The sequence below is a fragment of the Opisthorchis viverrini genome (genome assembly GCF_000715545.1).
Source record: "Opisthorchis viverrini unplaced genomic scaffold opera_v5_23, whole genome shotgun sequence".
Classification (NCBI taxonomy): Eukaryota; Metazoa; Platyhelminthes; class Trematoda; order Opisthorchiida; family Opisthorchiidae; genus Opisthorchis; species Opisthorchis viverrini.
Window position 1 is genome coordinate 2,314,861 of NW_008751679.1, and position 11,582 is coordinate 2,326,442.

At 43.8% G+C, this 11,582-nt stretch overlaps 1 protein-coding gene across 1 annotated transcript in view; it reads right to left on the reverse strand.

The window, feature by feature from the left end:
* The window catches only part of T265_12913 (hypothetical protein), a gene marked incomplete at both ends in the record, with an annotated part of 36,786 nt that extends 25,840 nt beyond the window's left edge, over window positions 1–10,946 (reverse strand). Inside the window, 8 exon segments of the mRNA XM_009166221.1 lie at window positions 5,502–5,808; window positions 7,813–7,980; window positions 9,755–9,850; window positions 9,892–10,221; window positions 10,266–10,364; window positions 10,411–10,566; window positions 10,575–10,686; window positions 10,736–10,946. Coding sequence (XP_009164485.1) covers window positions 5,502–5,808; window positions 7,813–7,980; window positions 9,755–9,850; window positions 9,892–10,221; window positions 10,266–10,364; window positions 10,411–10,566; window positions 10,575–10,686; window positions 10,736–10,887 — 1,420 coding nt within the window.
* Window positions 10,947–11,582: the final 636 nt, after the last annotated feature.

The window sequence follows — 11,582 nt, forward strand, 5'->3', positions numbered from 1 at the left end:
TATAGCCAAGAGAATGTCAGAATGTCTTACCCAACTGTCTGTTACGAGCATTAAACAGAAGCTAGTCTACCTGAGTCTGCCGTATAAAGGCATCTGTTGGCAAACACAGTCAATTATCGTTTGCTTCGATACCAAAAACGACGAGACTCTGCGTTCCTCAAAAACAAGATGCCAGTCCTCATCCAAAACAAGGTTATGTATCCGTTCTCATGCCGTTGATCAGCAGGATGTTACGCGCACGATACCGCAACTTGATAAGAGAATGCGTGAGCAACCCTCTTAGCCCAATATCACGGCCGAACGCTCGAGTGGGTCACACGTTTTTGATACCGGCCACTCGGTCAATAAAACGAGCCGTATCATGGTAGTTACCGAGTGCCTAACAGATAGCCAGTATCGACCAAACTGCGTGGCAGAAGCAGATCACGAAATTAGGCAATATGTGGTCAAAAGCGACTTGTACGGTATCCGAGTCTGCTTTGGCCTTGGCTTGCCTCTTTATGCGTGACTGACAGTTAGACCAGTGGCTGATTAGGTGTTCTGGAATATTCGGGAAAACATCAGCGTTGTCGTGAGATCGAAACCGTCAGAAATGCAAGGACGGATACGAATCGTCAATTGTACTACTCTCTATTATACTGCGCTTTCAAGAGCTTTCTAAGGTGCATCTTGAGTTGTGGATGATAAAAACGGCCTGACAGGATGCTGAATTTACAGAAAAATGGATTCACTGTAATTTTGTATGCGTATCCACGCCACAATGAACTGCATACTGAGTTGCTAAGTAAGGATGGAAAGTTAATCTGCGACCACCGTGCAACTGCCTCATTCTTAGCGGAAATCATCAGCAATGCCCAGTAAAAGAAAAACGGAAGGAATTCAACCTCTACGGCACTCCAAATGAAGGAGTAGGCTGCTCAACACTTATACAAGACGGACACAGCGTAAAAGAAAGAGAATCCTTCCACTGTGGTAACTGTCGATTCCTCCTGCAAAACGAATGAGATTCTGACAGATTGCCCAGTATAAAGTTTCTGATACAGTTGTTACGATAGCTGAGATGCCACAATGTAGTGAGCCCCAAGAAGGAGGAAGGCGGTTATGGGCCCTCGAAGCGTTTTCAGTAACCTTATAGGCAGTGCGTACCGTTAAGGAAAAAAGCAGCCCATACTAACCCAAACCCCTTCTCATTGGCCGGCGCGAACCGGGCTCACGACCAAACATTGCGTCTCAAAATCACCAAAGCCATATCGAGATAGAGTAGGCAGTGAGGTGAACACCACCCGCTACTGGAAAGACACTCCTTCGATCGTAAGCTCGAGTATAGGCTATCGAATAATCATTCGTCGTCAGCGCTACACGTTCCATAATAATGAAATTGAGCACGTCAGCGTACAAATCTATAGATCGACCAGCAATTCAACCATAAGTAGCTCTTCTGGTTCAGCCGGCAGTTTCGTTTGAGGAAGTTGGAATGCATGAACTGAAAACCTACTGCTCTCTGGTCACTTGGAATTTGTGAAGCGACACTAACACACACCACGTTAGGTTCGTGGCGTGATCCGTTCAATCTTCAGTCCAGATTGGTATCCTGCCAATTAGAGTCAGAAGACATGAGAATTATGTTGCTTTCAGCCAAGTTCCACCTTACCAGACTGTTGACCCATCCTAGACGTCTGCTGGGGAAGTATTCTAGACAACTGTAGAATTAGATTTTCTACCACAGTGGTATCTGTCACGTAGTCGTGTATTTTCAAAGACCCAGACACAGGTTGCACTTTTCACAAATGCATTCGTCATTCAAGTTAATGTTGGCTTTATTAACTATGTGCCATTCACATAGTTTCATCACCATTATTTTTATTCAGAACCCTTACTTCGTAAGCAACCAATGGCGGTTTACACTGTCTTTTGGAGGATTTTGGCAACTTTATCTTGTTTAAGGAAGTTCCTGTGAGCATTCAGTTGCCTTCGAAGGATCTGAAACTCATTGCAAACAGTTCGCTCCTGCCATCTGCACATTTTTTGTCAGTAATAGTACGCATTTTCAGCAACAGCCAAATTCCGCTGTCACTTGCTACGAAAGATTTTCGGAACTCGAGAGTCTACCGTTTTGGCGCAACGGCTGAAGCCGAGTGGTGAAAGATATCAAATTCCAAGCAGGACTTCTGTAAACCGAACAGAATGTGGGGTTGACGATTCCTCGAAACTCTGTGGGTTTGGATGCTCAGGACGAAAAAACACACAGCACCTTTCTCCACCTTCAATGTGGATGAGCCAAGAAGCCAAAGACAGCAAAGTAGAAAGGTGTTGAGAGGTGTGGTGTTGCTGGACGATGCATGGGAGACAGCGCAAACTAGCACAAAGAACCTAATCGTTTAACCACCAAAGGGACTCAGCCATCCAAGACAGTACCTCCAACTACATTCTATCAGTTCTCTACATACGACGTAATGTACCAGTGACACGAATAGCCGACCATACACCATGGGAATTAGCGGTCACTATCTTTTCAAAACGCTGGTGGACTGTGACACTGTGCAACATTTACATGGGATATTCGTTGGCTTGTTCGCTGAGCTGGGCAATTTGATTGCAAACGTTTCATCACCCATCGAGGTGACATCATCAGCGCGTTGTTGGGGAGTGTAGCGGTGTGTTAGTGGTTGTGCCAACCAATAACGCACTGATGATGTCACCTCGATTGGTGATGAAACGTTTGCAATCAAATTGCCCAGCTCAGCGAACAAGCCAACGACCATCTACGCCACCTGAGCTACCGACATTTTCCTCCATAGAAAACATTGAATATTTATGTCAGTGTCGATGATGGAGGACTTACACCTAACCCAATGGTGGAAAAATGTAATGATTTTCCAAATCGACAACGGAATGACAGGCGGAAGAGGCAAGTATGTTCCTCCGCAAACAACTATCCTTTAAATGAAACTCCTTACAAGGATGATGAAAAAAATTTCTACGGCCCACGACCGTTTTCATCCTTCTTGGGGATCCTCAGGTAGGCGCAGTCCCCAAATTACCATCAACCTTAGTCTCAACTTGAACCCAATTTCTGCATAAAATACGCGAAATACACCCGCTCATTTGCACACCCACTTGGATTTCAAGGGAATCTCAGCTGAATCTCAGTTTGCTTGCTTGGGTTTATCATCTCCCGCACAACCATAAGCTTTAATCGTTCATAACCGCACTGACATTCAAGATGTATGATATGTTGTCACAGAATGAGTGCGTTAATTGCAAAAGAACAAAGGAACTTATTGTCCAGAATCTGTGTATGGGAGTTGGATGCTAAATAAATAGGGGCTTACATCTTGCGAGTTTTTACACAGCTACCGATAAGATAATATCATTTTGAATCTTATTGCGGCAACATCACATCATGCAATATCATCAAACAAACACAAATGGGTCTATTTGTTCACATGTAAGTGTGAACAGTAGAGGCAACGTAGTTAAACGTAACAGCATGGAGAATGTTACTGGAAAGTGTGGTGTATTTTACTTAGGAAGGTACATAAGGAGCTGAGAAAAGCTTACATCCCCGTAGACATTGCTGATCTTATTTCAACCTGTCAGGCCATGGGGGTTGGGAAGACAAATAGCTCTTGAACGGGCGGACTTGGCAGTGACGCTGTCGTAGAAATCCGAATATGCTGCTAAGACAGCTATTGCGTTTAGAAACAATCGTTCAGACGTAACGCGCTTTCCGTGCCTAGCTATCATGCTACCCCAGGGCTGAGATACTATCAGGTTCCCAAACATAGGCAGGAGCAGCTGAGATGCTGAGGTTGGGCCCGAACTGAGGACCTTCCGATCAGTAAGTTGTCTCCTTGATCAGTGAGCTATCTTGAGCTCTCTCAATGTGTTTGTTTCCGAAAGACTTATGAGGAACAGCGCTATCAACCAGAGCATCTTAAGCAACGCCTAATTTCAAGAACCCTCCGACAAAATCATGTAAGTACGTATCCCGTAATCAAACCAATCAACAAACTGAGAGAGCAGGAGGTTGCTTTTGAGCTGCCGAGCATTTTGAAAATTTTTGGGGTGCCGGCACGAAAAACAAACGAGAAAACGATCGCGACTCAATGGACCACACTAATGATTGCAAAAAACAATGGATTTTTGTGCACATTTAACAACTCTCAGCCGGAAATGGACATGGAGCACAACATTAAAAATTATAAACCAGAGGCGGTCAGCCCTAAAGCAGTTTTCCTTAATAGAAAGAAACACGCGGTCGATTGCTTTCCGAAGACTGGCCAGTTCCAGTCCACACTTACCGCCTGAAAACTTAGAGCCCTTGGTCCAATAAACATCACTTCCCAAGTGAGGATCGTTAAACTTTAAGAGAAATTGCTTGTAGTTACATTCTCAATTAATTCGATGCGTAGAGTGAACCAGGCAAACCACCTGAAGGTTGGAAACTATTTTCAATGGAGATTTCGTCCTGTAAGTGAAGCTTATCCAAGCTGAGAAGCCAAGAACTGTACAGCTCTTTTATTCTCATTGAGAATCATCAACAGTGAGCACTTCAAGAAACCCCAGGGAGTCTCGAAGCCGCGACCTCCCAGTTGTTAGTTTGGACACCGTTCGATCACGAGTGGCTGATCAGAAGTGTGATTAGTTCAAACTTAGACAGGGTATAGCGCCACTCATCAGATAGTTTACATCACGCTGTCACAAGTGCTGACTGGCTCCTTGAATGACGACTTCTTATATAAGTAGCTAGGTATGTAAGCAAGGCAAATACTCTCAATGGAGCCACACTTCTTTGTCATCGCTCTTTATGTGCATCAAGGTTTGTGTGAAAACTAGCGAATACAAGGCACCGCGGGACATTATATTATTTAGAATTCTCAGAATACAGCATCGGTGTGCTGAAAAAACACTATGCAGTCTGGACAAGAACACCAATCTCGATAGGCATTTAGTCCAGGGTCATCTCTGTGCTGGGGAATAGTAAGTCTTCAGGCAAAAGACGGAACTTCGGGGATTTCAGCAGCCAGACCCAATGGTACTCATCAATAGTGCCATGAGTCACGGACCATGTAACGGTCCCTTTGATAGCAAGCAATATGGGTATTTTGGGCCATGCAGTCCGAAGAAAACAAGGGATGATTTGCTTGTAAGGCTGAGGTCAAGTTGAAAGAACATCCTTGGACGAAACGGTGGATAACGGGCAGTCCAAATGGAAAAAATCTATTCGAGTTCCAAATAAAAATACCTACTTTATGGGGAAACATGAGCATCTGCGGTGGTCAACATTAGGTCTAACATGCATCACTATCGTTGTTACTTTTCGGAGTTTGTTCAGCCGCATATCCACTGGGAGCTAATATGGGTATGGAGTTTCGTTACTCAATTACCTTGAAAGTTCCTCCAATATTTCGTGGTTACAAATACCATGATTGAGCTTAAAATACGGGGTTGGGGTATGAAAAGGCATCAGTAAAAAGACTCAAAAATAAGCAACTAACCGTCTGTTGTGCATAAGAGTTCTGTAGGTGCATTGGCCACAAACTGCGGTTCTGTTTTCACGTGGACGATCTCCCCGTTTGCTGGTTTCAGGCACGGAAGACCAAATTCCTGCTCGATTTTAGCCTTGAGAAAATCCATCTTGCTCGCTTCTCCATGCACAAGTAATACATTTCGAGGTTGGCAATGCGAAATCAACTGCATTATGCCTCGAGCATCTGCATGTGCTGAGAAAGACAAATATTCTACGCGCATGTTTACATCCAAAGCTTGTCGGTCAAATTCGAGACGCTTGACTCCATTCAAAATCTGAAAAGGACAAAGAGATATTCACTACTGACATCGAATAAGTAGGTAAATTAGTTCCACCATTGGAAATGGTGGCCTTTGGCATTGGTCCTTAGCATTGCAAGGTGGTCTAAAAGTGAGTTCTTCTAGATCCCCAAAGATCCAAATGCAGTGACGTTGCATTTTAGAATTCAAGTTCGAATGGCAGTTGTTTTTAAGGCTACGAGAAGAAGGAGCTGTAATAGTTTCGGGAAAGTCCTCTACCCTGCAAACCTCTAATGAGACCACAACTGAGTGAATAACATAAAACCAACTGGATATGATCAAATATCATGAACAAAGGAAGCTCCGTTGCACGAATTACTGTTCAGGCCCTCAAGATTGCCGAGTGTATCTACAACATCATTTCCCGATAAAGAATTGAGGAACAAGTATTCCTGACTGAGATTACCATCTGCGAAACATTCAGTAAATTCATTCAGTAGAAAATCACTCGTCGAATGAATACGAATATTCATGGGGAGTTCGCCCCGATGGATTTGGTGAATGTTATCTGGAACCGAATAAGAAACCATATCAACGTTTTACTGATAACCCAAAAATCTTCCCAAGGCCTTTCAGAGTCACCCGTAGCGGTTCAAACCTGACCAACTTGTAGTCGAAGGCGTTGAAACGGTGCCTGGAAATAAAAGGACATTTCGAACACATTCCTCCGACTTAGCTTCTTCTTCTCCATTGGCTGCACAATCTTTTCCCCTGAAAAAGTTTTCGGATCCAGTATACGTGGTTGTAGTAGGAAGGGCCTGAAAGCTGTACGTACAAATATCGTACAAATTCAAGAGCGACGAACCGAATTGATTGTAAACCAGTCTATGAAGTAGGCATCACTGTCACATAGATTGAGCGTCCACACCGTTTCCCCTGCTTCAACTTTTACAGAAGTTGGTGAAATTAATTTGCCATATGTTCGGATCAAGTTAACTGGTTTCCCACCTGATTCTCTTTCCCAAGGGACAGACAGTTCTTTCCGTACAAACATGCAAGGCACTTCACACCTTCACCATTGCCCATAGGATAACACTTTTGTATAGGGATGCATTAGGTAGTCCGTCAGAAATGTTACTCAAGAGCTCTGGTTACTCCAGTCATAAAAACCACACAGGTTGAATGGGCCTTCCAACAAGGAGCCAGCCAATATCGAATCGCGTGACGTGAACTGCACGACTAAAAGACAATGGCCCAGGCTAATCACATTGCTAATCAACGATCGGATGATATAGTGTTCAACTAATAACCAAAAAATTCATGGGTCCGAAACCCTTGGAGATCTGCGGCAGGCGCAATGCCGAAGGGTCCCAACATGGATGGAACCACTACAAGATTCCGCTCACCCTGTAAAATGAAATTCCAACTGAAGCTACGGACGTTTCTAACATCTAAGATAGTTTTGACCACTTTGATGCCACTTATGTCTATGGAGACCCGAGAGAGAACTCCAAAACCCATTCTGGTATAAGCGACCTGTCAAAACATGATACGGTTGGTTACCCTTGGTGGGACCTGAGGGAAAACCAGTTTTAATTGCTCTCTTGAGTCAAACTTCTAAAATAGGTCAACTTCGGCCGTTTCCCTAAGGTGGTATCTGCAACAAGGCAAACCAATAGGACCACCGGCCCTAAGAATGAAATATTCCTTCCGTTGAGTGTTGCGGGAGCCCATTCTATTCCCCACACCACCTGTGGCGGTGTGGGGAAAGCCACTACATCAAGGTGACTGACGGAGTGAAATGAAGTCTGCATCGTCCACTAAATCGTCCGAGTTATTGATGCTCTCTTAGCTAACAAGAGACCCATACCTGACGACCGAGATTACTTTCGAACATGGAGTTACCTACACGATCTGGCGTAGCAGGAAACTACTAAACCAGTTCAAAGAATCCAGCTGTGCTACAGGCGTTTTGGAATTCAGGGCGAAACATTGATAACAAATGGTCAACACAAATGAAGGAAGCGATTCAACATTTACCTTGTACCCAACAGTTCCTGCGACACAGTAACCTGGAATAACGACCATATTCCGCTCATCTGGGGCCCATTTTCGGAAGATGTGAAGTGACTGTCCAGCATGTAGCATTCCAGGCGTGGCAAACACCACCATTGGGCCAGGGTTGTCCACTATTCCCTGACCAAGAGGCTGTTGTTGAGGAAATGGATGAAAGTAGTCCTTAAAAAGTCAACACCGAAGACAATATATCAAAAACCGTGACGAAATTGGGATAGCGAGCAACCTGTAAGTAAAGGGCTTAGTTGTAAACGACGTTGATTCTTCGTTCCTTGCAAACCAAATTCTACTCAGGACGCCTAATGTTTCAACTGGTACGACATTCGATATATTGCAATATGTTGCCATCTAGACGAAACGTACTACCTATAGGGTTGCTGGAAGCTACTGGACAGTCCACAAACGGTTTCTCCCTTCTTGGGATTTATCAGGTAGGCGCAGTCCTCGACTGCTAGATATACGGCTGAAGTGGACCACCACAAATGAGAAATTCAGCTGCCAAAACCAAATGTGTGCACATGAGCGTAGTAGCGAATTCTGTCTAATCTGAGTTCAAGTAGGGCAAAAGGTGAGGAAACTCTTCGACTGCACCTAAGTGATGAGACCTGAGAAGAGCGAAACCGGTCGTGGGCTGTCAAAGGGTTTTCAGCAACCTTATCAGTAGTGCTTTGCGTTTAGATAACTTGTATTTAATTTATAAACGTATCTGCTTGCTGCACATTCGTCGGAAACAATGGTCAACAAGGGTTGTTAACCTTTACACTCCGAAACGTCCCGTAATTGTTGTTGCAGAATGATCCGAACTGAGGGACCACGTTAGGGAATTCTAAAATGTGCCCTGATGGCAGGAAAAAACGTATATTCCTCGCACCAGTGTGGCAAACGTTTGCTAGTATCCAAGATTTTTAAGGCTTCGTAATTCGGGATAAATTTCCTATTTAGTCTGAAGCGAATGCTCCGAATTCTTGCCACCCGTGATTGATGTATCAGCGCAACATCGTTAATCCGCGAAAAGTAGTTATCTACATCATTGTACGCTAGCGTTCCTTCTATACTTCAACAAAATTCGTTTCTTTATTGCCTCATTGAGAATCCGGTGGTTCCAGACGATTACAGCTGTACTTCTGGGACATCGGTGGTTAAAGACCTGAAGATGTCTCGGATTTGTCTCTCGAGGTGGCCGCATCTCACAGCCTTACAACAACACAGTCAGTATTGTTGTCTGATACACGCGAACTGAATCTCAGTTCCAACCCCGTTAATGACATTCTTCAAATTGGATACGCTGCAAGATGGTCGCAAATTATCGGTTGGTATGACATTCGAGATTCAAAGTGGTTTCTTACGGAACACACTACTCATGAGGTCAGAGAAAAATCTTCAACAGCCCAGGACCAACCCCAACTGGTGAGTTCAAGGAAGGACGAAATCATTTGTTGGCCGTCTTCAGGAAAGTGTGTTCTGTTAAGAAAACGACCGCATCTTTTCAAGATTGATCTCTTGGCTAGTGATGAAAAAATATGGATAACACCAAGTCTTTGGATGTCAGTCAGCACAAGCTTTGTGCTTAAAGGCTGGGAAAGTGCCAGAAAGGTGAGTGTATAAAATAACACTGGAAACGAAGCGAATACAAGGCAATCTGGATACTCATTGTTTGAAAATGGTTATGAAACTGTCAGATATGCTACACATGTTTCCCTGTAAACTGTCCACTCTAGTCCAAAACGCCCTAAGGCGGGAGAGAGCGCTCGCTGCCTATGTTTAGTATATAAGAAAAGTGCCCTATTCGGTAACAGTAACAGAAATAAATGCCCCCACTATCAACGGGGTTAAACCATCACCGGATTGACTTTATTTGCAATCGGATGAATGAAAGAAATAAGGCTGACTTTACAAAGAGGCCTACCTTTATGTGTTTAAACTCAAACATGTTCCTTTTAACGAATGTTTCTTTGATTTTCTGATTGGTCCACGAAATGAACAATTTGTAGTATTCGTTGGCCTGGATGAAAGAAAACACTGACAAATTCATTTGAAGTATACCTTTTCAGCCATTCCCATTGAGAAGTAGATGGGTACAGATATATTCATCCGCTCCCAGTAGGTCTCCAACAGAATACACAATTCTTGTGCCCGACCAAGAGCAAAAACTGGAATCAAGACCTGAAGAACATGTGAATTGCAACGAAAGCAACACACTTTTCCACCAGCTTCAACACGTGCGTGGATCTTTTCCAGAAACTCGCGCTCCCTAGCTCGTTTCGAATCGCGTATTGTAGTGGCATAGGTACTCTCTGTGATCAGTATATCAGGACAACATCTAGAAACCCATGCCGCCCCTAAGTGCCGATCAGGTGTCATATTATAGTCACCCTGTTGGAGAGATAGCAAGCTGAGACACAATTATGAATACTGACCGTGTACAAGACTGACTGGGACCCAACACGAATGAGAAACATTGCAGCACCGAGTACATGACCTGCATAGAATGCCTGCAGCTCCAACTCGTCGTCCACCTACAGTGTTTTTGCTAGCTGAGCTTCGTCACGTAAACCTTGTTACCTTGACGGTTTGGTGGACATAGACACACTTTACTTTGCCCATACAACGGTATATCATTTCTGAAGTGAAGAAATTTTGCTCTCCACGCCGTTCTACTGTGATTTTGCGATAGTCATCCTGTAAGGGTCTATAGTAAGGAGAGCAAGCTCGAGACTGCTACGTACCAAGAGGATGGGACATATTGCCTTTGTTGGATGTGTCATGTAGATTGGGCCGTCGTAACCGACGATCTCGGTCATGTAAGGTAACGCACCACAGTGGTCTAAATGAAAATGACTACAAGTACAGGGAAATATGGTAACAAAACAAACTTGTGTGAACTTACCTGATTATTACGCAATCCAAGTAATCAGTCAGACTGTGGTTCTCAGTTATGTAGGAAAAGTCCGGAAAACGTCGCTGGATGGTAGAAAAAGTCTGGGAAAATCCAGCCCTTACCTCGTCATTATAGCCCATGTGCATCCCACAGTCCAGCATCACGTTCTTCCCACCGATGGTAACAAGAATGCAACTCCGACCAACATCTTGTCCAGCTCCTAATCCGAGATATTTTTATTTCCGTAAAGAAGGTATGCTAGTGAACAAACCCAATGGGATCACGCGGATGGAACTCATTCAGTGGCTACAAAGTGAAAAAATGGAACCGCCATTTTTATGCGACAGTTTTACGATTGAACCTAAAGAAACCCCAGGCACCAAAAGTAATAATGTGGAACAGCTTGTGTCTTAAGATTATTATACACACTGGAGTCTTCACGCATCATAACAGGGTTCTTAAAGGGGGTTCCAAGTGTTTTCTTCTCTTTACAAAAAGCTAACAAAGGAAAGAAAGCCCGATGGTCAGAGATCCTACGAAAAGATGTACGGCCAGCAAGATCATCAAAGTCCAAGACACGTTATGAAAATCATTTGCTCATATTCTATGTGAATCATGGAAACAAAACAACAATAGTGCGTAAATCAAGAAGTCTTGCGATGTTGAAGAATATCGCCAGTTGAAGGAAGAAACGAGAAAGAATTCCAGTCGAGGGAAATTCTTAGAAAAAATGAATAATCTTGTTCGGCTACAAGAATCTGAAAAAGATCGCGGAGATTGTAGAAATGCAAGTGGAGTGATCACCTGGTTGGTTATGGGAGTTTCGATAGAGGCTGGTAGTCACGGTTTGGAATCG